The sequence below is a fragment of the Sinocyclocheilus rhinocerous genome, unplaced genomic scaffold (genome assembly GCF_001515625.1).
Source record: "Sinocyclocheilus rhinocerous isolate Xijiao unplaced genomic scaffold, SAMN03320098_v1.1 scaffold1508, whole genome shotgun sequence".
NCBI classification, from domain to species: Eukaryota; Metazoa; Chordata; class Actinopteri; order Cypriniformes; family Cyprinidae; genus Sinocyclocheilus; species Sinocyclocheilus rhinocerous.
Window position 1 is genome coordinate 915,817 of NW_015660889.1, and position 27,174 is coordinate 942,990.

The 27,174-nt window shown below is 36.1% G+C and overlaps 3 protein-coding genes and 1 pseudogene across 3 annotated transcripts; 2 read left to right on the plus strand and 2 right to left on the minus strand.

Annotated features, from left to right (window-relative positions):
* Positions 1 to 555: 555 nt before the first annotated feature.
* LOC107725866 (uncharacterized) lies at positions 556 to 4,056 on the minus strand. The gene is made up of 6 exons (XM_016535271.1): positions 3,923 to 4,056; positions 2,234 to 2,289; positions 1,824 to 2,111; positions 1,699 to 1,731; positions 1,489 to 1,530; positions 556 to 1,392 (listed from the first exon to the last, which is right to left on the minus strand). The coding sequence occupies exons 1-6, from the start codon at positions 3,925 to 3,927 to the stop codon at positions 1,193 to 1,195; spliced, it is 624 nt and encodes a 207-aa protein (XP_016390757.1). The 5' UTR covers positions 3,928 to 4,056; the 3' UTR covers positions 556 to 1,192.
* A 1,839-nt stretch (positions 4,057 to 5,895) lies between these two features.
* LOC107725841 (uncharacterized) lies at positions 5,896 to 10,716 on the minus strand. Its single transcript, XM_016535241.1, has 7 exons — positions 10,675 to 10,716; positions 8,687 to 8,701; positions 8,566 to 8,606; positions 6,748 to 7,178; positions 6,321 to 6,470; positions 6,145 to 6,194; positions 5,896 to 6,036 (listed from the first exon to the last, which is right to left on the minus strand). The coding sequence occupies exons 1-7, from the start codon at positions 10,714 to 10,716 to the stop codon at positions 5,926 to 5,928; spliced, it is 840 nt and encodes a 279-aa protein (XP_016390727.1). The 3' UTR covers positions 5,896 to 5,925.
* An 818-nt stretch (positions 10,717 to 11,534) lies between these two features.
* Positions 11,535 to 13,202, plus strand: LOC107725867 (uncharacterized). Its single transcript, XM_016535272.1, has 5 exons — positions 11,535 to 11,606; positions 11,812 to 12,162; positions 12,340 to 12,489; positions 12,578 to 12,630; positions 12,713 to 13,202. The coding sequence occupies exons 1-5, from the start codon at positions 11,585 to 11,587 to the stop codon at positions 12,770 to 12,772; spliced, it is 636 nt and encodes a 211-aa protein (XP_016390758.1). The 5' UTR covers positions 11,535 to 11,584; the 3' UTR covers positions 12,773 to 13,202.
* A 3,550-nt stretch (positions 13,203 to 16,752) lies between these two features.
* Positions 16,753 to 18,140, plus strand: LOC107725842 (uncharacterized; annotated as a pseudogene).
* The last annotated feature ends 9,034 nt before the right edge of the window (positions 18,141 to 27,174 follow it).

Consider the following 27,174-nt stretch of genomic DNA (forward strand, 5'->3'; position numbering starts at 1 on the left):
TCAAGTGATATAAAGTTTTTTCAGCATTTCTTCATGGTGAACCACCATCTGCAAAATGAAGAGAAACCTGAAATATGACTGTCTGGGGTAAGTGTTGCTCTTATGTTTTGCTAAAATTGGAGATATATGAATTAAACATTCTAAATTAAATATAGTTTCTTAACTAAATGTTAGGTTGGTGTGACTAATACTAGCCATATGGTTCAGTTTTTGAAGGTGCAGTTTAAAAAGTGTTTTAGTGAATAAGGAAGACATTGATCCTCATCAGTTTGGAACGATAAGCATGAAGTCAGTTATTTCTTGAAAATGTGTTAATCATTGGTTGTTCATGATTAACTCATTGCAAATGAACAACTGGGTAACTTCATGCTTATTGTTCCAGGCTGATGGGGAAAAATAACTAAATGTCATTTGCAAAATTACAAAAGCTGGGCTTTGTTTTTGGACTGTTGGGTAAAGCCTTGTCTTCATTCAGCAGTTTCAGTTTCAACAAACGGCCTCATAATTAAAGAAATGGATTCAAGGATTTGATTTATGTATATTTTCTTTATTAAAAAAAAAGCTGTATAGCAGCCACTCATTATTATCTACAATTTTCACAATATAAATATGTAATGAAACAGCTTGATTCCATAAGTTTCCAGTAAATGGAAAAAGATATGCCTCCACCCAGATTAATTCCAGATGATCTTTGCTATTTAGAGCTAGAACAGTGTCTAATAATTCTTTGAAAGTTAGAAACGATATTATTCGTGAAGTTAAACATATGCAGATATTTAGTGTTTCAATTTTTTTAACAACTACTCTATAAGAGCGGATGCATATTGGCAACATTTCTGAACTACATTTGCCCACCCTTTTGTTTGGTATTGTGCAAACTTTCTTTCCCTTACTGTTTGAAGTTGTATTGCCTTTGCTTTCATCATTGGTCCTTGGGGGCCCCAAGCAAAGACAATACAAACGTAAACTGTAAGGGAAAGAAAATTTGCACCATATCAAAAAAAAGGGTGGGCAAATGTAGCTCAGGCATATTGGGGCATAACTTTTCTTTGCTGACGTCAGAAGAATTATGAAAATGTGACGTCCTGACATAAATCTGAAAAAAAGTCTAACGTTTCGTTTCTGATGTTCATCCTTACGATATGCTGTTGTGTCCACATTAAATTTAAAATCATGCACCGGCATAGTTACTCTATATATATATATGGAGCAGTTTAGATCCTGACTTGTCATTTTTACTAGTTTCCTCTTTTGGGATGCATGTATGGATAACACGGATAAACAGCAATAAGACCACAAGCACAGCCAAACACAAACAGGCATAAATAACCCATCTGATGTAAGTATTAGGCAGACTGGTTTCAGTTTGCAGGTGTTTTTCATCTCTGGTAGCTAAGACAGAAAGAGGGGAAAAACATATATTGTAAAGACTCTGAAAAAGCAAAATGATAGCTCACAAAAATAATTCTTGTTTATAATGTTATATACCTTGTTTTGCCATAGAAGATGCAGTGCTTCTAATTGATTGTTCTGTGGAAAGATAAAAACAATTTTGTCTAACGATGCTCACTCAATTCATTCATCTTAAAGCATTAAGCATGAGAAACTAATGTTTAATTAAGAAAGACTAAAATGTTAACCCCTGTGCCAGCAAGACTCAACAGAAATAAAAACGGAGTAAAAAAAAAGTTAACAAACCTGAGGATGTTTTTGGTTTGCATTGTTTTGAGTCTGTAAAAATATTTTATGACACCTTTAATTAATGACATCATAAAATATTTTTAAAATAAACATAAGATTAATTTTGGAACTGCTTTATTTACCTCTGACAAATAGCGTAACTTCACAGCTCGGTTTCCCATCAATACAGAGAATATATATGCCTTGATCTGACTGATCACATCCATCAATGTAAAGGGATAAATCTTCATTCAACTCTACTGTCCTGTTCATGAAAGTGTCTCCTTTTTTGCGGTCTCCGTTGTAGTTCCAGATCACTCTTTCACCAGAATCTTTTTTCCAAAGTGCATTTATCTCCACTTTGCCCTCGATATGATTCTTTGGGTCCAGACAGGACAGTGTAGTGTGATCACCCTTACACTTTGTGAAACCTCAATACAAAATAGAACTTACATTATTTGTAAGGAACAATAAATATGACCTGATACAGATATTAAATTGTAGTAATTCTGTAAGAAATCAAACTTGCATTACTTTTGTATAAAGTGCTTACCTCTATTGGCTGTGCTCAAGGGAATCAGCAGGAGGATCCACGAGATACCTGTTGACCTGCAGGTAAAAGGTGTATATTTAAATATATTTATGAAATATAGCAGTTAAAGAAAACCAGTTATATAAGGGGAATATTTGCTTGTCCTGAAGATAGCCAACTAAATTTGACCAGTAAATAGGGCTTTGTTCACACTGCAGGGGAAATCGGTTTGTTTGCTTGTTTTGTCATATTAACTGACAAACTGAAACTTTAATTACAATGAAAAATTGTATTTCAATCTCAAACTTTCAAACCACCTACAAATTTAGCTTATTATGCCTTGCTTATTATGCCTACCCTTTATACTTAATTAACTAATGAACGACACTTTTCACTAAATTTGATAATACGAGATAAACAAAGTTACATAAAACATTTCCCAAAATGTACATACATAATTCCAAACATACATAATAACAGAAATACACATTCCAGCTATTACTTCAATATTTTAACTAATACATTCACAATTTATTAATACTGAGTCTATAATTATTTATCACCTTGTATTTATAAATTTTCTTAAATTTGCAAAGTGAATTACATAATTCCTTATCACATTTATTCCATAGATTTACCCCTTTGACAGATATACACCTATTTTTTTGCATTAGTTCTTGCCCTACTGTTTTAAACGTATACATTCCTCTTAGATTATACTGACTTTCTCTTATTTTGAACAGCCTCTGAATACAATTTGATCAAATAATTAACTTTACATATGCTGTATGCCAGTATTCGCTGAGATGGCTTACCTTAAAAAAATACTGAGTTAAGATTATTCAAAAATATACCATCATGGCCTGAACCCATAGTCCATTGTATGTATAATAAGAGGTAAACGGTGACCTGAGCAAATTATTAGGTCAGTGTTAAGTGCAAACGCTTCACTGTAGTGTTGCCGCATTGCAAAGTAGATGTGAAAAGTGTCAAAGTACAGCCATTATAAAATACAAAGTGTTGCTGTGATCTGTAGGCTAAATATGCAAGTGCAGCCTTGCAGATAAATTGTGGAAAAAGTCCACTGATGGGGAAAAATAAGAATGCTCTGTAAAAAACAAACAAACAAAAAAACTTTTGCTCAAAGGTAGAGTTGAGACACATTCCCAAAACTGTAAGGAAACATTAATACTTAATATGAATATTTATTTACATTTTCTTAGGTCTTGGTGGAAAATTATAATTTAGGCAAATCATATAGGAATATCCTGTTAAATTAACCCCTTTGTGAACCAAAGATGGGTCCAATCGTTCCAGACTGGCTTATTAGGAATAGCTGTTGCTGTGTAAAAATCGTAACAGCAGGCTACAACAAGTTAAAACATTTGAGCTATCTGAATGAGAGAGAGAGAGAGAGAGACACCCAAAATACTTTAACCCCTTCGAACAACGGCGAATTTAAAAATATTCATTTACACAAATACACATTTATTCAATGCAAAGTTTTATTAAAAGTAAAACGCACCGTAGTACTATACATGTTTAAAACAGTGCAATCGATGTATTAAATAGGCTACAGTTTATGTTATGCAGTATTAAATTCAGCTCCTTTATTTGCGCGCAGTTTCAGACATTCGGGGACGCCTCATGTGGTAGTTCTCCAGGATAATCGAGCTCTTCTGCCCTAAAAGTATTAAGCTGCATACTCACAGCATTTCGCGCTGACATGAGTTGAGTTCAGTTGACTGTAGATGTCTATAGTCTCCTCCCTGTTTCTGAGCTCAACAGTGCCACATACGCTCTGACTTAGTTTGCGGGGAGATCGCTCCCGTATATCAGGAAAAAAAGGTTGGCTTATAGTAGTAGCTAACGATTGCATAGTTTAGTACGAGTCCTCTACTCTACTCAAGTGTGCAGTGAAGCCATTTCGATCGCCATCTGGTGGCTGGATGCAATATATATATTTACAGTCTATGGTTAATAATACCAAGTATGGGACGGGACCTGTTTTTATACAGTCTATGGACGGGACATGAACAATACATCTACCGATAGCCAACGACTACTCAAGTGATTTTGATCAAACAATAACCACTGTTGTGTGGACTGTCTTATTTATGTATGTATGTATTTATTTATTTGACAAGGAAAAGACTCATTTAATCTCTTTTTACATCGTCTTGGCTCACATCTCGTTCTACTCTACTCTTTTCCATAGTTTCCATATGTCTGTTCCTTATAAACAGGGCCTATTTTTGGAGCAGCATCTATATTTAAAGTTTGGCTGCTGCATAAATTGAGAGTAAATGTTCAGGAAAGGGACAATAAAAACAAATGTTGCTTAATTGTACATCCAAAATGGCATATACGGGTATAAACTACCATTATAATAAGGATGAGTCAGTTGGTAGCCTATATAGAAAGTGAAAGCACATTTATGTCCAGGTCTGAGGGAAGTACCTATACTACGCAATTACTGATCATGATCATTACTCGTCCAATTTTGTACCTGGAAAAGGTTAATGCGCAATCCTGTTTTTTTTTTTTCATGTTAATGGGTTTTTATAAAACAATGACCTCACTAAACAGTGTCTCCTGGTGGTTATGCCACTGTCTTCCAGTATGTTGTTAACAATTAATCAGTAAAGAAGATCTTGCTGTGCTGGCAAGGTAAGAAACAAGAATGATATGTAAAGAGACATAATATAAGCCCTATGAAAATACAACAACAATGATGAACTCCTTAATGGGCACAGCAGGCTTTCGTCGGCTCATAGTGAATACTCAGGTTTTCTTTTACAACACCGAAAGACCCTTTGTGCTAATTTAATTTTGATGCTTGCTTGAATTTTTGATCATCCTGTTTGCGTTTCATCTTGCATGACATGCACAGCATTGGTTGGTCTGACAAGTAGAATTCCAAATCAAAAGCACTTGGACCTAATTTGATTTGCACAAGTGAGGGTCTTATTCTAATATGCACCATGTTTAGCATCAGTAGTTCTTAATTTCTCTCTGTTGGTGCTGTACTCCAACAGCAAGAAGTTTGATGAGCATTCACCTATAGCCTAAACTAAATACTTAATAATTTGTGTGATTTAAACTAAACATAACTGCAACTTTATTCGTCAAATTTATTAAAAATCTTTGCAAATGGATTTTCTTTAATATTCGTTATTCCATAATGGCATGACACACTTTGAACACTAGATAGTGTTAAATATGTTTGCTATGGTTGCACAAAAACAAGTAACACCATCCAAATATACAGAACTGTCATTAAAATCTGAATTCTTTGCCGATGAAGTTAAATTCTGGCGTATGGTAACATTATCAAAAAATGTTATTATTCTGTGGATATACAGTAATGGTATATTTAATTATTGAATGATAATCTAAATTATGAATGTTGTCTTCATCGACCTCTTTCAGGTTTGATGATTTTTTTCTCAATACCTCCTAGTTGGCATAACCATTGATTTACATAACTTTGACTTTGTCAAAAATATCTCTAGGTGATATATTACATTAAATAGAATGTTCAGGTTGTTATTAAATTTCTTATAGAGACAAAATAACAGCAGCAGAAATATTAGATTTTTGAAAATTATTGTTCCTCTGTCATTTGTATACTGAAGTACCAGATAATAAAACATGTTATATCCAGCCTTTGTTATGCAGTTTTTATTTATTTTGTACAAATGCATTTCTTTTCATTTAATGCTTGCATATACTGTGTCCTGTGTGAGATGATGTTGTCCTCTGTTTCTTTGTGTTTTATTTATATTTACAAATGCATATGAAATTCCATCAGCTTCATTCTCCTGAAACAGTAGAGGTAAATGTACATTTCCATTTGCTAACCAATGAATAATGTAAATATATATATAAATATCGAATTTAACTTCTTTAGAAGTCTAAAAGGTGAATACCTGCTCGTCCTGTGTACTTTTATATAATGTCTTTGATTCCTTTAAGTTTTCTGAAAAAAAAAAGGATAGAAAAAAGAAATAAAAAGAATAGAAAATAAAATTAATTTGTAATTTATACAGTTGAACAGTTAAAAAATGTTTAGGAATGTACATGAATTGTGCTATGTGCTGCTAACCTTTTTTTTGTCTTTTTATTCTCCAGCACATACACACATTTGACATCAGTGAGAGTAATAGAAGTACACAGATCACTGGCAGCCATATTGTGGTACTGATATAATTACCAATAGTTTTTTTATCCTCTATCTCTTCTGTATTCTGCTGCTCTACATCAGGATAAGGAAAATATGGCAGGATTTTAGGATCTGAATTGTCAGTTCAGTTTGAACTCATAAAATACCATATATGGTATTATAGCATTTTTTTTTTAACTCAACATAAATGTACTGAAATTCCCAATGACTTTCTGTCAAGACAAGAATTATTTTACTTTTTCAAGATTGCAGTCATATTTTCTTTTCATGTTTTTCATTGTTCACCTTTGCTCAAACATTTTAAATGAATAGGCCTATGATAATATTATTCATTGAAATGCATGTATACCTTCATAGTCCAGTTTTGTGCAGTGAGTTTGCTCAATCTTATAGTCAGTGCAGCAGTAGAGCATGCGATCAGTGTCAGTGATGTTCATCAGAAGCAGAGAGTGAGTGTTTGTGGATGAACTGAGAGCTCTTATCCGACCTGCGTAACTGGGGTAAATATAGGAGGGCTCTGGTTTAGATTCTGTACCATAAACATATTCTAGTCTCAGAATTCTGACAAATGTTTGGTTTCCATTCGTAATGATCCAGGTGATCTCTTTATCATTTTTAATGCTACAGGACAGTGTTGCGTTTCCTCCTGGATGAACTTTCATTGATGATCCTTCAGTGACAATCATTAAGACAACACAGAAACCTGGAGATGAAACAAAATCAAGTATTACGACAAAATTGCTTTTTTTTTTTTTGTCGTTGCAAATTGATGCAAATTTTCTTTATACTGTACATTAATTGCTAATAGAACCAAGAGAACGGAGAATAATACTTCATAAATCAGCATTGTTTTTCCTAATAAAGTATTTCCTAGATTGTGGAACATAGTTATATTTGTCTTCTGTTGTCAAAATGAGAATTAGTAAGGGACCAGTTTAGAGCATTGGAGGATGATGTTATTATTGCTATTTTTCATCATAAACATGTCAATAATTCAGTACACAAACCAATGAAAATTGAATGTATAATGACTTCAGAGTGTATTTACTCAATTTTATTACTTTTTTTAAATTGAAATCTCAATTTCACAATTTCACTTTTTAAATTCTTTTTTAGAATATTTGATTTCTTGATTATGAAACTAGTTCTTAAATTCAATTTTTTTTAAACAATTTTTTTTTTTACCTGCATAAGTGAATGTTCTTTTGAGAACCACTTGCTTTTGTTCCAGTTGCTGTGCACTTTGCTTTCAGTCACAGTGACCATAGCAGTGCTTAGGCCTTTACCATGAATGCTACTGTATATGAACTCTTCACATTCATGTACAAGACTGGCTGATTTAGAACTGACAGATTTAGTTTCCACACTAACATCCTTTTGAACAAACATCATGAAATTAAGGTTTTAATTTCCATTTCTCAGTGGTCCAGAAACTGGTTTCAGAAAAGATCACATGCATTTTTTTGGACCAGTGTTTTTTGTAGTAAGTCCAACACATTACTAGAAATGCCCACAATGGCTTCAAGCTTGCCAAGAGAATGCATTCACAATCAGACTCAAATCAAGGAAAGATTATTTTCTATTGGTATATATTCTTAAATATTGTCACTTTTTACTGTGAACATTCAGCAGTCAGCCATCACAGACAGAAAATCTGAAAAGCTATCAATTCAAAGATCATTCTATGAAGGATTCTTTATGATGCCACATTATAATATTGCAAACTCAGTCAATCTCTCTCCTAATACATTTGAAGAAGAGGTCAGAAAAAAGTAACGTTATAAAAAATGCCATTTTTTGTCCATTGCTAATTTCAGTCCATCATGCACAGAAAAAGACACTGCTTAATCGTGCACTCATATGCGTCAACACATAAGATACATACAGGTGCATCTCAATAAATTAGAATGTCGTGGAAAAGTTTATTTATTTCAGTAATTCAACTCAAATTGTGAAACTCGTGTATTAAATAAATTCAATGCACACAGACTGAAGTAGTTTAAGTCTTTGGTTCCCTTTCAGTCGGTCACTCTCGACGTCACGTCGGATGACCGACGAATTGGGATCTCGCTTAGAGGGACCAATCTACTTCACGACATTCTAATTTATTGAGATGCACCTGTATATTAAGCAAAAGGAGGACACATAAAGCCTTTGGCATACTTACTTATCAATCCTCTCAGCATGATTCTCTCTGGGCTTCTCTCTCTGTGGATGCAAGCAGAATGAAAGACACTTGTGGTGTTTTCCCCTTTTATTTCATAACGTCATAGATGCCCTTGACTCACCAATAGGCAATGACCCTGTGATAGAAAAAAAATACACAGAGGGATGCAAATTAATGTACAAGCAACCTATAGGAATGGATCAGTATTTTACTTGCCAGGTTGTTTACAGTTACTTATGAGGGCGACAGTGATATGAGGGTGAGTAAATGATGACAATTTTTAGTTTTGGATGAGCTATCCTTTTAATTATCCAAGTTGTCATATAGTTGAGTATTTTAAGAGGGTAACAAATTCCAGGGTCTTCAAAATCAACTTAATGTGAAATGACGCAAATGTAGGGTAATAATGTATCATTTAAATTATGATCATTCTTTTGAAATGAAAATATATCAATTATGGATGCAAGAGCGGTTGAACAATCAATAATGACTTTGCTTTTGTCATCACGTTATTCTGAGGTCTTTAAGTTATCACACTTTTCTAATGCTAAGAGTTGTGAAAAAAACAATTGCCATTGTGCTTCATTAAATAATCAAATTTAGCAACAACACTTCAGACTCAATCTTCTGGCAAAAAGAACCTAAGGATTGTACAAGCCACATTTTATTTTTCATTCAAATTCACAAAACTAAATTCAAAACACACCACTGAGTGCATTCGAGGTTTAGACCCACTGCATGGCAAGGAATGGTAATGAGCATGGCCGTAGGCTGAGTTCACTGGAAAATGTTCATTTTCAAAGCAAAAATAGATATCTTATTAAGTGGTTGTTGCGGTGAAGCTCTCACAAAAAATATCAATGGTCGCAGAGAACCAAAAAATAAAGGTTGACTAATGTTTCAACTGAATGCTTGCACAATACATTAAATGTTTTAGTTAAAACATTCATTGATTCAAATGAATTTCAATCACAATACTATAATAAAGCACCACTAAGGCTTTGATCACTGATGAGGCTTTATTATTAATTATTTTTTGTTTCAAACCTACACTTACTTTTCTTGCCTCCAGTAGCTACTTCCCCTCTGCTGTCTCAGCAATCATGACAAACACTGACACGTAGCTGCATCTCTGTGGAAAGATGTTTTTGTGATTTTTTTGATCAAGAATATACTACAAATATTAACAATAATTGAAATGATAGTCCAGCCACATTGCAGTCTTTTCTCAAGATTACTTGCACTATTTGAAATGCTTTTTATATGCTAAAGTTAATAATGCATCTTAACATAAACAGATTTGGAGGAGCTGTGGTCTAGCTTTTAAGAAATGTGTTGAAGCCCCTGAGTTCCTGTATCAGGAAATCCATGTGCGTAACAAGAAAACACTGACATGACTGAGACTTCCGCAGGAGGTACTGTTTGCCTTACAAAGTCTTAGCAGTGTCATACCACAATGAACTCATTAAAGAGTTTACTATAGGACTAAAAAAAGGGAAAGAGAAACTGAACAGACCAAATAAATAAATAAATTAATTCAATGCAGGTGGAAATCAACTATAGACCTGAAAAACATCTAAGGTACTGTAGGTGAAGGTAGGATTCCAAGCCAATTAAATTACTTAAACTGGACTGGACCGACTATCCACAACAAGTTCTAAAGGTCAATTGACTAACATTGAGGTGAAATTCAATTGTAAATAACATCACTCATAACTTATTTTTACTTTAGTGAATGAAAAATATTCTGGACAAAATTCACACTAAAAATGGACACAAAAATATCAACATTCCTGCAGAATTTACGTGGATGATCATTCAGTAAACATTAGTCATGATTTGGTGTTATCTAGTGTTGTCTGTGTACTTCTCTTGCTTTCTCTAGCAACAAAAAAGTCTGTCGGGGCTAAAAGTAAAAAAGAAGAAAAAAGTGTAGGTAATTAATATGAACATTATGTCCTTTATGGCATTAAACCCACAATTTGGGTTAACCTAATTTTGGTAAGAATGAATGAGTGTGTGTGTGTGTGTGTGTATGATTAGGTCAGTATAAAAACAATAACACAACAGGGGGTATCTCCTCAGCCACCACCAGTGTGCAGCATCGACCTGGATGATGCGACAGCAGCCATAGCGCGCCAGAACACCCATCACACACCAGTTTACTGAAGAGGAGACAGAGTGATGAAGCCAATCAGTAGACATGGGGATTGTTAGGAGGCCATGATGGTCAGAGGCCAATGGGCAAATTTGGCCAGGGGGCCGAGGGCAAACCTCTACACTTTTCGAAAGACATCCTGGGATTTTTAATGACCACAGAGAGTCAGGACCTCGGTTTAACGTCTCATCCGAAGGATGGTGCTTGTTGACAGTATAGTGTCCCCGTCACTATACTGGGGTGCTAGGACCCACACAGACCACAGGGTGAGCACCCCCTGCTGGCCTCACTTACAGCTCTTCCAACAGCAACCTAGTTTTCCCAGGAGGTCTCCCATTCAGGTACTGACCAAGCTCAACCCTGCTTAGCTTCAGTGGGCAACCAGTCTTGGGCTACAGGGTGGTATGGCTGCTTAAAGAAAAGCTGATATGGCTTATATATGTACATATTTTATGTACATATACCATATTTTGAGGATAAATTTGTACTCAGAAGTGAGCTAAACCTGACAAAACCTCCTTTGAGGATGTACTCATTTTGTAAAAATGCAAAATGTTAGGGTATGAATTAAGTTGCAGTATTTTAACTTGCTGTATCTAAAAACGGTAGAAGTGTGTGTGGTTCAGGTATTCCCTACATTGTAGGCAACAAATGTCCCCACAAGCAAAGTAATACTTGAACATATCTTGAAAATACAGTATCTTAAGGTTTTAAGTTTTGTTACTTCATGTTATTTTAGCTTATCAATACAATGTGCTATCTAACCAACAATATCTGATAAAGGGAAAGGGCCTCTACTGCAGCTTTCTCTGTTAACCCCATGACTGTGATGATGGTTTCACTGTGTGAGAGAGAGAGAGCATGATCCTAAGACTATTTATATGTGAGTATATGAAATGCTATTTGATAAGCCAATACAGAAATGCAAATGCTTTTATTTGACCAGTTTTGTGAATATTATAGACTCCTGTATGATAAAATGCTTGTGATGTTCTTCACCTGTAAGTTGCTTTGGATAAAAGCATCTATTAAGTGATTAAATATCCATAATTATCTGCATCATGATTTTTATCATGTTTCATCTTCAGGTTTCAGTGTCTTAATGGTTGTCACTGAAGGAGCAGCAGTGAAAGTTCATCCAGGAGGAAACACAACACTCCCCTGTAGCATTAAAAATGATACAGAGATTAACTGGATCATTACGAATGGAAACCAAACATTTGTTAGAATTCTGAAACTAGAATATCTTTATGGAGGTAAATTTAAACCAGAGCCCTCCATTATTCACCCAAGTTATGCAGGTCGGATAACAGCACTCATTTCTCCCATAAACACTCACTCTCTGCTTTTGATGAACATCACTGACACTGATCTCATACTCTACTGCTGCATGGACTTCACACTTGAACAATCTCACTGCACAAAACTGGACTATCAAGGTATATGTTTCAGACAATTTTTATGTACATTAAAATATATTAATTTAAAATGAATGATCATGTGAGCATTCAATGCTTTTAAATTCAGTATCAATTTTAATATCAATTTCTTTGGAAACATAACACAGGAGAACAAAGAATGTTATCATATACTCAGCATTCTGTTAGGTGATGTAGATTTCAGCATTGAAGATGTTGATCAGGATACAGATACTATCAGTCATGAATCAGAGATCGTCTTATGGCTGCCTGTCGTCTGTGTGCTTCTGCTACTGTTACTGGTGTCATGTGTCTATGTGTGTTGGAGAGGAACAGGACTGTGGAAAGGTTGATTTTACTTGAGCATGATTTTAATTTCATGAATACCAATAATGGTTTCAGTAATGTTTTGGTATAATTGTTTTCTCATTTAAAGGTTGTGGAAGAACTAATAACCTGAACCAGGACTGGATTCACAATAGTGCTCAGGTCAGAATCTCTCAGTTTGGTAGTTAGTAGTTTGTAATTACCACAAAAGACTATCACATTCTCTTTTTTTCTTGCTTTCCAGGGGAAACTGGAACAAGATGATTGGACACTGGCTGACGTTTTTTATACACTGATACCTTAATTGATTATTTCAAAATTCTTTTATTCACTTATCTTCATCTTTTGTCTTATTTAATACAATGTGTCTCTTTGGTAATCAGAGTAGTTTTATAACCCCTTTTTTCAGATGTGCTTCAATGTGCAGATGCAGAGATTGCTATGAATTGTATGTTTAACACTTAACTGTTTATGTCAATGCTTTATGATATTTTCTGCCACTTTAAATGTCTAACTTATGCACATGAATAATGACAATACTTGCAATGGCCTATACTCTTGTATTTTATTGTGACTATATGGTATCAAAAAGCTCCTCTCTCACAGCAGCCTTTTAACAATGTTTCCTGTCTGTGATTGTTGACTAAATGTAGCTCTTGTGCCAGCATTTAAAAAAGCAAGTCGTCTCACGCACATTGAACAGAGACACTCTATTTAGACAAATACTTCTAATAAAGTGATAGCAGAACTGAAATAGAGAATTAAATGCATTTAACTTTTTTTTTAAATGCATTTTCTTGTGGGTGTCTGAAGCAATGACTTTGGTGGACATGTCCTAAACCTTTTATGTTAGACATTATGTTCAGTGGCTGTTAACATCCTGTTTTTCACTGCTGCTGGTGGTTGTTTATGACCACATATAGCACTTAACCACAATGAACCACTAATGGGAGAAATGTGCTGTGGCATCTGACCAGAGAGATTGTTTCAGAGAACAACGGATGGAAAGATGGTCACACCACTCAGAATGTAAATGAGGTAGCTTAGCAGTCTTTGATATATTGCATGATGTTTGTTTAAAAGGGCATTATTGTGGATTGATTAATTAACATTTAATTTGTTCTAATAATAATTAAAACAGGTGTTAATAAAAAATGGTATCCATACGTTTAAATATGTATTTTAATATATATTACATTTTATTATAGCAGATAATTCATCAGTGCCTGATTTTTGTTGGCAAAATAGATATAATAAACAGTAATTAATTAATTAATTAATAAAATAAAATAAAATAATAAATAATAATAAAATAATTAATTAACTAATTTTTTTATTTCTGTATAATACCTGGAGAAAGCATCTAGCCACTCCCTGCTATTGAGATTAATGTGAACAGATACTGTAGCTCTTTGCAGGTATTAGTTCACTTTGGTTAAACCCATTTCTGACACCTAGCGGCGGAATTGCTCTCTACATTTTCAGATTCCTAAATTAATTTAGAGTCGGCTCTATTATGGATTGTTCGCGAATCGCGATTCAGTCTGAATCGAACAGATCAAATCGTTTCCAAATCGTTTGAAGTGGTCTTCCTCTGATCTACTGATCTACCTCTGGATACTGGATTAAGTGAATATTTACCTACAGTCAATTGAAAAAAGCATCAGTTTGCAGGGATTAAGAAGGTCTTTTTAAAATCTGCAGGTGACGCTTGCTATCTGATACCATCACTGTACTATGGTAATTTTGGTCAACTGTCACGTGTTTAAAATATTATAGATATAATGTGTTCATAGATTGGTAGGCCCTATTGATGGTGTCGTTTGCCGCATGTGTAACATATAAAGAAGGCTACATAGTCCTTTAGAAAATGTTACATTTTTGTTTTTGAACATCTTTGTTATTGTTTGGGGATATATTGTTACTTTGTTCATTTTTCTTTTTTGCAATGCCTATTTAGGCTATGCATCCCTGAAAAATAATTCGTTTTTTTTTTTGCTTGCCAGATATTTGTTTTCTACTGTTTCAGCTGTGCTGTTTTACAGGCTCAAAACAGTTCAAAATGCAAGGACTGACATTGTGATTTGATCAATTATTACAAGGCGTTCTCTACTATGGCACACATGCTATCACTGTCGCAGAAAAGCCTGTACAAACCACTGAGAAACATCAACCACAACTCAAACCAGTAGTTGCTGATCATACTTTATTTGTAGTCCATGTTTTCTCATACAAATCAGTCACTAGCATCACACTTCTCGCCAGGAGTAACTTTTTAGACAGTAGTCACTATAATGGATTATGTTAGCGGGAGCATGGAAGTCAGGAGCTAGTCCACATGGGTTTCAGCTAGTTGCTTTCTTTGAGCTCTGCCGCAAAAAACAAAAAAAATTAGTTTCTAACATGGCACCACAATATCCAAAATCATCAGTTTTTCCCCTTTACTATTTATGCAGTTACTAGGGTCCTCTAAATGGTTGCTAGACTGTGAATAGTGAGTAGTGTCAGGGTGGTACTGAAATGCTGCTTGCTACCCTGAATCAAAATGTTCTGATCCAGATTTGATGCAAAGTCTGATTCATAAGTAGTAGTAGGCCATATATGTTTGTATAGCTACAATACCACCACTAAAATGGTGTAGAACACTATATTAAATATTTGAACACTTTATTAGCATTTTATATTGATACAAATGCTTGAGTTTACAACTTACAAAAACTGACGAATTTTCCTCCTCACTCATGGTTGCCTAGGATCACTGCAGAACTCCCCCTGTTCAGTCTCAAAGCTTACAGAAAGAATAAATACATTGTTAAAGATGCACTAAATGTCAGATGCCATTGATTTTTAGTACTGATGTGTGTTTTTTCTAGAGAGCAACTGTGATTCTTACATGACGGCCTTCACACATGGAAGACTTTCCCTTTGCATCCTGAAACTGATGATGGGATCGATCACCTCTGCTGCGGAGACGTTAGTACAGCATGATTTCACCTCTTCAGCATCTGCTGAAAACCCAAAACAAAAGCAGAGTAATCCACAATATTTTGCAAAGTTAAATCAGAAAGAATACTGTAAAAGTTAGAAGCACTTTACCTGTTATAGTCCAGATCACAGATGCAATGACCACAACAGTCAAACTCCTCATGAGGATCCTGTGTGTCTCCATGTTCACAGCTGATCTCCAGCTTTCACTTTATTTATCTGAGAGAATATATTCAAGGTTCTTGTTAGTTCGCCTTAAGTAGTAATAAGGGGGAAAGGAAAGAGGAAATTACATGGGCTACACACCTGTCCATTGCAAGCACATTAATTTTTGTGGATGATTTAATCATTTTTCCGTCTCGTCAGCAAATCTGGATATTTGTGTAGTTTAGTTTGGGAGTAAACTCAGTAAAAATCTGTTTACTGACAATCATTAGCGGCTACATGTTTAGGAAAATGACTACACTTACTGCTAATAAATTTGAGGTATGGTTAGGTTTAGACGTTAGGGGTTAGAGTTTTGGGTTAAGGACTGGGTTAGGTTAGGGGGAAAATTAAGAGTGTAACTAAAGTTTAAATTAAATTCTTAGTAAAAAAAAAATCAAATCCTAAAATCTTGGTTTTAGGAACACCTGGATGACATTTATTTTATAACCTTGCTGTAATTTCCGACATTATATTTATAATTAGCTAGAAATTTTGGCCTACACACGGACAGTGGGTGCAGACATCAGTAGACTTTGCTAATGGCAAAAATGATGTCATGGCAAAGTATGCTTTGTATTGTAGTCTGATCAAATGTTCAAAATGGTTTAAAGAAATTCATATGGGTTCCTTCAATGAATGGTCTTAAAGGGGTCATATGATGCGATTTCAAGTTTTCCTTTCTCTTTGGAGTGTTACAAGCTGATTGTGCATAGATAAGATCCCTGAAGTTGCAAAGACTAAAGTCTCAAAACCAAAGAGATATTCTTTATCAAAGTTAAGACTCTGCCACGAAAGACTGGACATAGTTTCAATGTTTTTTTCCCCCCCTGAAAATTTAAAGCAGATAAAAGAAAGCAGGTAAGTGAAACATATTGATCAACATTCTCATAAGCTAAAGGAACATCTATTTTTTTTTTTATATACTAATGAAATGAACACAGTATTGTCATGGTTATAAACATCTTTGAGATTAGACTGTGTACAGAGAGCTTATATTATAGCATCCACACATAGATGTGGTCTTCTTTACGGAGGGATTTGTACCTTTGACGCATCCTTTTAGCAGTTGACAAAAATTACAAACTGATGTAAATGGAAACAAACCACAAAGAGAGAGAGAAAATGATCCTGGTACAGATTATATGTGAGTATGTAAAGTTCTCAAATGCTCTATTTTCAGTGATGCTATTGATATTATTTGATAAATTGCTCGTGATTTTCCGTGTTTGTAAATTGGTTTTGATAAATACTTCTGCTACATGATTAAATGTCAATAATCACAATGATCCAGACTGTCAAGTGATCACTGTCAAGTAAGTTTTTCTTGGATTCACATTTTCCATATAAATCAAATTATTTTATTGTTTCATCTTCAGGTTTTAGTGTCTTAATGATTGTCACTGGAGGATCATCAGTGAAAGTTCATCCAGGAGGAAACACAACACTGTCCTGTAGCATTAAAAATGATAAAGAGATCACCTGGATCATTACGAATGGAAACCAAACATTTGTTAGAATTCTGAGACTAGAATATGCTTATGGTCCAGAATCTAAACCAGAGCCCTCCAATATTCACCCCAGTTACGCAGGTTGGATAAGAGCCCTCAGTTCATCCACAAACACTCACTCTGCTTCTGATGAACATCACTGACACTGATCGCATGCTCTACTGCTGCACTGACTATAAGATTGAGCAAACTCACTGCACAAAACTGGACTATGAAGGTAGGATTTTTTCTTCATATTTTTTTTATTAAACACATTCCTAGGTTTATTTTTAATGTAATTGCTATTTAATTGTTATTTTTAATGTAATGTTGGCCTAAAATAAAATTAAAACAATGTGACCACTTAATTTTGCTTCCTGTGAATCAAAACTCATACTAAATTAGAAATCTATATTTTTTCTGTGTTGTGCTTAGAAGTGAGCACTGAAGATGTTGATCAGGATACAGTTACTATCAGTCATGATTCTAAGCACAACACAGAAAAATATAGATTTCATGATGAATCAGTGATCATCGATATCATCCCACGGCTGCCGGTTGTCTGTGTGCTTCTGCTACTGTTACTGGTGTCAAGTGTCTATGTGTGTTGGAGAGGAACAGAACTGTGGAAAGGTGATTTCCATTTAAGTTTAGATGGCATTAAAATACCATTAGTTTACATGATATTTTCTGTATAATTGTGTTCTCAATTAAAGGATTTGCAAGAAGTAATGACCTGCACCGGGACTGGATTCACAATAGTGTTCAGGTCAGAAGCTCTCATACATTAGTCTGCTAGTAATATAAGATTGCATTTATCACATTTTCTTTTTTCTCACTTTCCAGGGCAATAGAAAGTTGGGTCATATGTGTCCAGATGATTGGACACTGGCTGAAGCTATTTATACACCACTAAATACTATTTTTTAAATCATAATTTTCAAATTTCAAACTAATTTTACGCAAAAATGCAAATCTTGAAGTTGAAATGTTCAAACTCTGATGTGTAAGTATTGGATTGGAGAAACTGGGTGTTTCTTCAACTACTGTATAAGGACATTTTGTTCAGATTAATTTTTTCAGAAAAACATTTCCACCACATCTCACATTATGTATTGTTTTTAATATCATTCTGTGGAAGTGTGACATTGTGAGAGGTAGGGTATCACCAAAGTGTGGGTTGCTTCACAGATCGAGTCCAGGCTGAGGTCAAGCTACAAGTTTCTTTTTTTTTAAATCATCAACTCCAAAAGCCAAACGTTAGAACAAAGGAAAAACTTATCCAGCTTCTCTCCACACACACCAACAAAAGAGAATCAAAGTTCCTTTGTTCCCAGCTCATCATCAGCTTTTTTCCTTCACTCCCAACAGCTGTGTCTCCCCGCTGAGGAACATGGTAAATGTAGTTCGGGACCAGGTGGCCATCTTGGTGTGTAGTCCCCATGCTGCAGCCATCTAGATGGCACATACCGTCCCTCTATGGCACACGTTCTCACCATGCCTCAGAAGAAATTAGGGTGCTGAAAATTGAATAAATTGGAATAAAATAATCTTATTCATATTTTTAATGAATTTTCATATTTGAATATTTAAAGAGCCAAGAGTATTACAGTAAAATATACACTGTAAGAGAAAAAAATATATACAGAAAATTCCTTCATATTATTAACACAGTACACTGGACACTATTTTTACGGACTTAACCTTTATATGATGGGAAAAATGAAATCTGTTGAATAAAAATTAACCCCTGGGACATAAAAATGCAAGTTCAAAGAATGTCCAAGTCCAACTATTATGTCTTTAATATAATGTGGCTTGATGATATTTTGGTATTGACGTAAATTAAGGGCATAAGTCAAACATACTTGAAAAAATACTTTCTCATTGTCAGCACTCAAGTTCATGCTGTACCAACTTATTCATGCTATGTAACATTTGATTATGGATGATGAAATATACATTATCAGTAGTACAAGGTACAGTACATAGCAATAAATACTACATAACCTGCAACCAGCTGTGAAGAAAAGAATAAAGATGCTAAAGAGAAAAGATGTCTTAAAGTCTGAAAATTTCAGGACCTGCAGTGCCTTTATTGCCTACAGTAAGGCAAAAGAACTGGGTAAACCTCAATATTCTGCATTGTTCCATCAGATAGAATAATGAATGAACAGTTAAAGATCTTCACCTGTTGTAGTCCAGATCACAGATGCAATGACCACCATAACAGCCAAACTCCTCATGAGGATCCTGCGTGTCTCCATTGTCACAAGATACATAGTATCATGGATTCTGTCAAATGCCAACAAATTAAATTAAATTAAAGACCAATTAAAGATTATTTTCACAGCCTTCTTTGCTTTTTTTTTTTAAACTTAAAGGAGACATATTATGCCCCTTTTTACAATATGTAACAGTTAGCTTTGTTTTGCTCAAACTTTCGCCATTGCATTAGAACTGGTACACTGTTGTCGCTTGTTGAATCAAAATGACCACGACATGGGTGGAAATTTACAGATTAAGGGGCGGTAATATTATAATGAGATCCCTTTGCCACGTCACCAAGGGAGCGAAATCTGACACGCTTGTTTTTTCAGACGCTTGCAGAAAAAGGCTTACCAACACAAAGGTGAGATGATTATAGATTTTAGGAAGAATCCTACAGTCATCTCTCCTGTGGTTATTAATGATCATGTTGTTGAGGTTGTACGTCAATTTAAATACCTTGGTACTTTAATAGATGAAAAGTTGACCTTTGAGGCTCATGTGGATGCTGTGTGTAAGAAAGCCCACCAGTGTATGTTTTATCTGCGGAAGCTTTGTAGTTTTAATGTGGACAGTACTTTCATGAAGATGTTTTACTCTTGTATTGAATCTGTCATTACTTTCTAATTTGTGTGCTGGTATGGGTCACTTAATGTAAAAAACAGAAATAGATTGCAGGGTATTGTTAAAGTGTGTGGTAAGATTGTTGGCACCACTTTAAATGATTGAACGACTTGTATAAGGTCAGGACTTTGAAGAAGGCTGAGTTAATTATGAATGATCCCAGCCATCCCTTGCAGAATGTTTTTAAGTTGCTTCCTTCTACTCGCAGATATTATTTGCCTTTATGTAGGACCAATAGATTCAAAAAATCTTTTATACCAGCTGCCATCGGTTTTTTAAATTACAAATAATTTTTTGTATATTATTAATGGAAATCATGTTTTTTTTGTGTTTTTTTTTGTGTGTTGTGGTGTTGGTTTGTTGATTGTATATGGTTTACTGCTGGCTGTGAAACAAATTGCCCTCTGGGTATAATAAAGTTGACCTTGACCTTGATCTTGACCTTGATCTTGACCTTATTGATTCCAGGTGTGTCTGGTTAATTCCCTCTTTTAGTTCCTGTATTTAAGCCCTGTGTTTCCTGAGTCCTGCATCCAGTCTTAAACATCTACTCCATGTCCTATGTGTGTTACCCCGGTTTTGTTGATTAAAAAATCTTCGAAGATTCTCTCACGTCTCCACGTCTCCTCGCTCCTTCGCTCTGCACACTTACACAATAGGCAGATCGTGACAGAAGACTGGACCGAAAAACAATAAGCAGCACCCCTTCTCCCCGTGTTTTGTTTCCATTTTTAGAAAGTGTTTTGTTTTCCGTTCCCCATTCGTCATTGAAACCGCCGCAAGATTCGCCACCCTAGCCCGGAAGGATCTTCCATTTGTGAAGTAAGCCAGGGAATTCTGTGGGCTCGCCGTTAAGACGGCGTTGGATGATGCCACACTGAATTCTCTGTTCTGGATCGGGGCCAACTACCATCGCCCCGTCGACATCCCAGACACGACTGGACTGTGCTGGAGGGAAGGGATCCCCCGGAGTCTGGAGAGCATCCAGCCCCGATCCAGAACCGCTCCATCGTCAAGCCTGCCGGCTGCAGCAAATTCTTAGACATGTCTGACTGTTATTAGTCTGGAGGAAGATAATACACAATTCCCATCAGTAGAGTGTTATAGAGAAACGGAACATATGACTGATGTTGTTTCATCAGACAGTCATAGGGTGTGTGTGAGTGTGTGTGTGTGTGTTCATCTCATCTCTACTGTGACCTCTAGGTTAAATCTGTGTGAGAATACATGTGAAACGTATTCTACCCACAAAGACCCTCCTTTGAGGTTTCAAATCATTTTGGAAGATGTCACTAACCTCTCCTCATTCCTGTAGGCCTCAAGCCTTTAATCAAAGGTTAAAACAGTCACAGGAGAAATTCAGAAATAAACTTATATTAGTTATATTCTATTAAATTGGTTTTTAGAAAAGTCTGATTCCAGAAGACCAATATTTAGTAAAGTGTTTATTAAAGTTTCTCTTTGTTTAAATACATATTGCATCCAATAAACTTTAAGCACTTTAACTGATGTTTGTCATAAGTTAGAGAAAAAAAGAGAAATAATATTATGTAAGTCATAATAAGAAAATAAATATATACTCTGTTAAATTAAAGACAACTCTGTCAATATGTCACACCCTTGGACTGTCCCTGTGCTCCATGTCCTGTGTTTTGCTCCCTATGTGCTCCGTGACCCAGTTTCTCCCATGTTAATTGTGTTTTATTTTTAGTATGTCACTGCACCTTCATAAGGTTCCTCGTCTTTGGAAGGAATCTTATTGTACCTGTGCCTAAGAATAATGTACCACAATGTTTACATGAGTATTGACCAGTAGCACTTACCTCTCTGATTATGAAAACATTTGAGAAGGTTGTGAAGGATAAGCTTTTGACCATGGTACAGGCAAATTTAGATCCGTTTCAGTTTGCCAACAGGTCTGGTAGGGGTGTTTATGATGCGATAGGTACTCTATTAAACATGATTTTAGCACATCTTGAGGGTGCAAAGACTTTTGTGCGATTAGTTTTTATCGATTTTTCATCTGCCTTTAACTGTATCCAGCCTCATATCTTAGCAGAAAGGTTAAATAGGGTTTATAACATTAAATCTGGGCTGATATGTTGGCTGATGGATTTTTTAACTGATAGGTCTCAACGTGTGAAAGTAAACGGGGTTTTATCTGATATACTATTTTCTTCGACTGGGTCACTGCAAGGATGCGTTCTTTCACGTCTTTTATTTGTACTTTATACTAATGAGTGTCAAACGTAACTAGAGAGGCGTCATATCATAAAGTTTGCGGATGATTCAGTGATTGTTTCCCTTTTAAATAGTGAGGATCTTGATCATGGTCCTGTACTGGCAGATTTTATTGATTGGTGTAATTTGTCCTTTCTGGACATTAATGTATTTAAAACTAAAGAGATGATTATAGATTTTAGGAAGAATCCTAGTCATCTCTCCTGTGGTTATTAATGATCATGTTGTTGAGGTTGTACGTCAATTTAAATACCTTGGTACTGTAATAGATGAAAAGGTGACCTTTGAGGCTCATGTGGATGCTGTGTGTAAGAAAGCCCACCAGTGTATGTTTTATCTGCGGAAGCTTTGTAGTTTTAATGTGGACAGTACTTTCATGAAGATGTTTTACTCTTGTATTGAATCTGTCATTACTTTCTAATTTGTGTGCTGGTATGGGTCACTTAATGTAAAAAACAGAAATAGATTGCAGGGTATTGTTAAAGTGTGTGGTAAGATTGTTGGCACCACTTTAAATGATTGAACGACTTGTATAAGGTCAGGACTTTGAAGAAGGCTGAGTTAATTATGAATGATCCCAGCCATCCCTTGCAGAATGTTTTTAAGTTGCTTCCTTCTACTCGCAGATATTATTTGCCTTTATGTAGGACCAATAGATTCAAAAAATCTTTTATACCAGCTGCCATCGGTTTTTTAAATTACAAATAATTTTTTGTATATTATTAATGGAAATCATGTTTTTTTTGTGTTTTTTTTTGTGTGTTGTGGTGTTGGTTTGTTGATTGTATATGGTTTACTGCTGGCTGTGAAACAAATTGCCCTCTGGGTATAATAAAGTTGACCTTGACCTTGATCTTGACCTTGATCTTGACCTTATTGATTCCAGGTGTGTCTGGTTAATTCCCTCTTTTAGTTCCTGTATTTAAGCCCTGTGTTTCCTGAGTCCTGCATCCAGTCTTAAACATCTACTCCATGTCCTATGTGTGTTACCCCGGTTTTGTTGATTAAAAAATCTTCGAAGATTCTCTCACGTCTCCACGTCTCCTCGCTCCTTCGCTCTGCACACTTACACAATAGGCAGATCGTGACAGAAGACTGGACCGAAAAACAATAAGCAGCACCCCTTCTCCCCGTGTTTTGTTTCCATTTTTAGAAAGTGTTTTGTTTTCCGTTCCCCATTCGTCATTGAAACCGCCGCAAGATTCGCCACCCTAGCCCGGAAGGATCTTCCATTTGTGAAGTTGAGCTGATTCGCTACACACCACTGGACTGAGCTGGAGGGAAGGGATCCTCCGGTGTCTGAAGAGCATCCGGCCCCGATCCAGAACCACTCCTGTCTCAAGTCCGCCCCTGAGTCCGCTCCAGAAAGGGCTCCAGTTCCCACGTCCAGCCCAAGGAGGGCTCCAGTCCCCAAGTCAAGCCCAGAGAAAGACTCTGTTCCCAAGTTAAGCCCAGAGAGGGCTCCTGTTCCCACGTCCAGCCCAGAGATGGCTCCTGTTCCCACGTTAAGCCCAGAGAGGGCTCCTGTTCCCAAGTTAAGCCCAGAGAGGGATCCTGTCCCCAAGTCAAGCCCAGAGAAAGACTCTGTTCCCAAATTAAGCCTAGAGAGGGGCCCCTTGAACTGCCCGCTCCGCCATGGCTCCCTGAACTGCCTGATCCGCCATGGGTCCCGGAATGGTTACCGCCCTGGAGGCCTCCAGAGCACCCACCCCCCCTCGCCGTTGGAAGTTATGAGGCACGTGGATGCGCCTTCCGGGAGGGGGAAGGAAATGTCACGCCTTTGGACTGCCCCTGTGTTCCGTGTCTTGTGTTTTGCTCCCTATGTGCTCTGTGACCCAGTTTCTCCCATGTTAATTGTGTTTATTGATTCCAGGTGTGTCTGGTTAATTCCCTCATTTAGTTCCTGGATTTAAGCCCTGTGTTTCACGAGTCCTGCATCCAGTCTTAAACGTCTACGCCATGTCCTATGTGTGTGTTACCCCGGGTTTGTTGATTAAAAACTCTTCGAAGATTTTCCCATGTCTCCGCGTCTCCTCGCTCCTTCGCTCCGCGCTCCTACACAATTGGCAGATCGTGACACATTGTTCTTTAATTTTGCTAGAATGAGTTAATCAGCACAGAACATTGGGAATTAAATAACCGTGTCACAACAGATCAGCACTGTCGACAAGTGTATTTATTGCATTATATGATTAAATAAGTAACACATTTTAATTAAATAATTTATACAGTTAGGATATAAGTGTAAGAGTGAAAAGTGAAACCAATAACAATTTAACTGCACAGAAGCTTGCGTGAAAACAAACCACAGCATGTTTCCTTTGTGCAAAATGTTCAAATGGAAAAAAGTGGTGCATGCAAAGTGTGGCAGACATTAGGCTGGTACTTTTTTTTTTTGAGGAAAAAAAATGTGACGGGTAATATACCAAATCATTATTTTTGCTAACCAGAATCTTAATTAATAATATTTTTCGCTTTTATAACTTTTATTTTGTTCACTCAGAACTAGAAGTCTGTGATTAAAAAGTGCTATTTCTGTGGGGAATTACCACTTTAAAGGAACAGATCAACCAAAAATGAAAATTTGCTAAAAAAGGATTTAACATTCAGATTAGGGATTAGGGCTAAGCGATATGGCCAAAAAATGGTCACAATAAAATTTTTCATATAAGTTCAAGTTTCAAGATAAAGGCAGATTTTTGCTTCTAAGTGAAAGTTGTAGATTGAAAGTTGTGGTTTAAAACTACTCTTTATCATCAGAACATGACAAACAGTTTGTGCTTTTGAATTCTTTATACTTTTCCAGTCATTTTTCAAAATAGACATCTTAATAGAAAAAAATAATTTCTTAGTTTCTGCACATTTTAACGAGTGATATTGTTTCAAATCATGAAACAGTTTTGTGTTGCCTGACTTTGATAACACACTTTTGATCTTCAGCACAGTTTGCAGGGCAGGCTGCAATATTAATAATATTACTTTTTTGTCTCTTAGAAATGCACATTTGACAGTACCTTGAGTTGACAGTAGTAGTAGCTTGAGTTAGGAAGCAGATATAAATTTATGTTCAAAACAGTAGCATCTGTCAAAATTGCAACAACTTTGGGCCTAATGGTTAGAGAGTCAGACTTGTAACCCAAAGGTTGTGGGTTCGAGTCTCAGTACCGGCAGGCATTTTAGGTGGGGGGGAGTAAATGACCAGCGCTCTCTTCCACACTCAATACCAAGACCAGGTGTGTGTTCACACCCTTAATACTACTCACTGCTGTGTGTGTGAACATGGATGAGTGAAATACAGAGCACAAATTACTTGGCCACACATTCTTCCTTTCCTTTCCTGTCCTGTCCTGTCCTGTCCCTTCCTTTCTGGTGAAATGTAATTATTCTGACTTTATCTGACTTCTATTTATTAAAATTAACCATTGGTCTTCCATAGTAGCATATATTTAGATCATGATAACCACAGTTAAACCACACATACAGCACCTCAATAATGGTAAAAATTTAACTTTATGGTTTCTAGGTATTTGTATGAAAATGTCCAAATACATTTAGTATAAATGCACAAACACCATAGCTTAATCACAAAAAAATACTGCAATTATATTCCATTACTCCTTAGTACATTTAATACATGGCTACATTTAATAATATAATTAAATTCAATATGAATATCCCACATTTCTTCCACAATACCATGGTGCAGTTAGTGTTAAATCCATGGTACTGTAGTTTGAACTTTGAGCTGAGCGGATAAATAGTCCGTGTGGCACGGCTCAAATTAATAGGACTGGTTTGTTCCACTTTTGGGAAGTAAATAATATATCAAACATTTATCGAACTCTTGTTGTCGTTTTATCGAGGAAAATTATATCACGATAATTATTATAAGCGCCCAGCCCTATGAGTTTGTTTCTTCATCAAAACAGATTTGGAGAAATTTAGCATTAAATCACTTGCTGACCAGTAGATCCTCTGCAGTGAATGGGTGCCGTCAGATTGTGAGTCCAACTAGCTGATTGAAAACATCATAATTATCCACAAGTAATCCACACAACTCCAGTCCATTAATTAACATCCTGAAGCAAAAAGCTGTGTGTTTGTAAGAAACAAATCCATCAAGCAGTTTGAGCTCTCATTCTGACGGCACCCATTCACTGCTGAGGATCCATTAGTGAGCAAGACATTTTACAGTGTGACCATTATTAAATAATTAAAAATGTAAATCATGAAATAAAATGCAATAAATGCAGAATATTGAAGGTATTGGTATAGTATACGCTGTCATCCATTATTATTTTGAATTAATTTATTTTTGTGTAATTGATGTCGTTGGTGTCATTAACCCCAGCGTGCAGCACGACAGCGCCGATGGTCTCCTCACCCTTCAGGATCGCAGGTATCTGCGCAGAAACATCGAAAACACGAGCACCAGGGAAACAGTGAGTGTCCACTTTACCTTCAGCTAACGTAGCACGGACATGCCGGACGATGGAGTCTCCGACAATCACAGAGTCGCGTTCCGGCTCGTAGAGGGGAGCGAAGCGGCTCCGGGTGGAGATCTCGAAGACTGCTTCTGCTTCTCCACGGCCTCCAGCTCAAGCTGCACCGAATGCAGTTCGAACGTGTCCTTACCTGCACTCAAAGGTAGACACACATCCGCCATTAAAGCAAGTAACAGTGAGTAAAACAATGGTAATGTGTGTGAATAGAGTATTAGCAATGTAAGCGAGATTAGCGGCAACCACGCCGGCGATGCTAACGGGCTATAAGCTAATAGCGGACTCGGGAAATCAAAATAAAACTAGTGAAAACAAGGCGCTCTGATTGTTTTTGTTGTAGAATAAGATAGGGGATATATTCACACGTTATAGAAACAAAAATGATGGTGTAT

What these genes read in the sequence shown, in the direction of transcription:
- LOC107725866 (XM_016535271.1), bottom strand. An exon ending in CTTGAGCACAGCCAATAGAG is followed by an intron (nt 2,112 to 2,233) that starts GTAAGCACTTTA and finishes TTTTGTATTGAG; the next exon opens with GTTTCACAAAGTGTAAGGGT. An exon ending in CAAACCAAAAACATCCTCAG is followed by an intron (nt 1,531 to 1,698) that starts GTTTGTTAACTT and finishes ATCTTTCCACAG; the next exon opens with AACAATCAATTAGAAGCACT.
- LOC107725867 (XM_016535272.1), top strand. Translation starts at nt 11,585, where the DNA reads ATGATCCTAAGACTATTTATAT. An exon ending in AGGAACAGGACTGTGGAAAG is followed by an intron (nt 12,490 to 12,577) that starts GTTGATTTTACT and finishes TCTCATTTAAAG; the next exon opens with GTTGTGGAAGAACTAATAAC. An exon ending in GGATTCACAATAGTGCTCAG is followed by an intron (nt 12,631 to 12,712) that starts GTCAGAATCTCT and finishes CTTGCTTTCCAG; the next exon opens with GGGAAACTGGAACAAGATGA.
- LOC107725841 (XM_016535241.1), bottom strand. Translation starts at nt 10,716, where the DNA reads ATGGGTGTTCTGGCGCGCTATGGCTGCTGTCGCATCATCCAG. An exon ending in AATAAAAAGACAAAAAAAAG is followed by an intron (nt 6,195 to 6,320) that starts GTTAGCAGCACA and finishes TTTTTTTTTCAG; the next exon opens with AAAACTTAAAGGAATCAAAG. An exon ending in AAAGTACACAGGACGAGCAG is followed by an intron (nt 6,037 to 6,144) that starts GTATTCACCTTT and finishes CTACTGTTTCAG; the next exon opens with GAGAATGAAGCTGATGGAAT.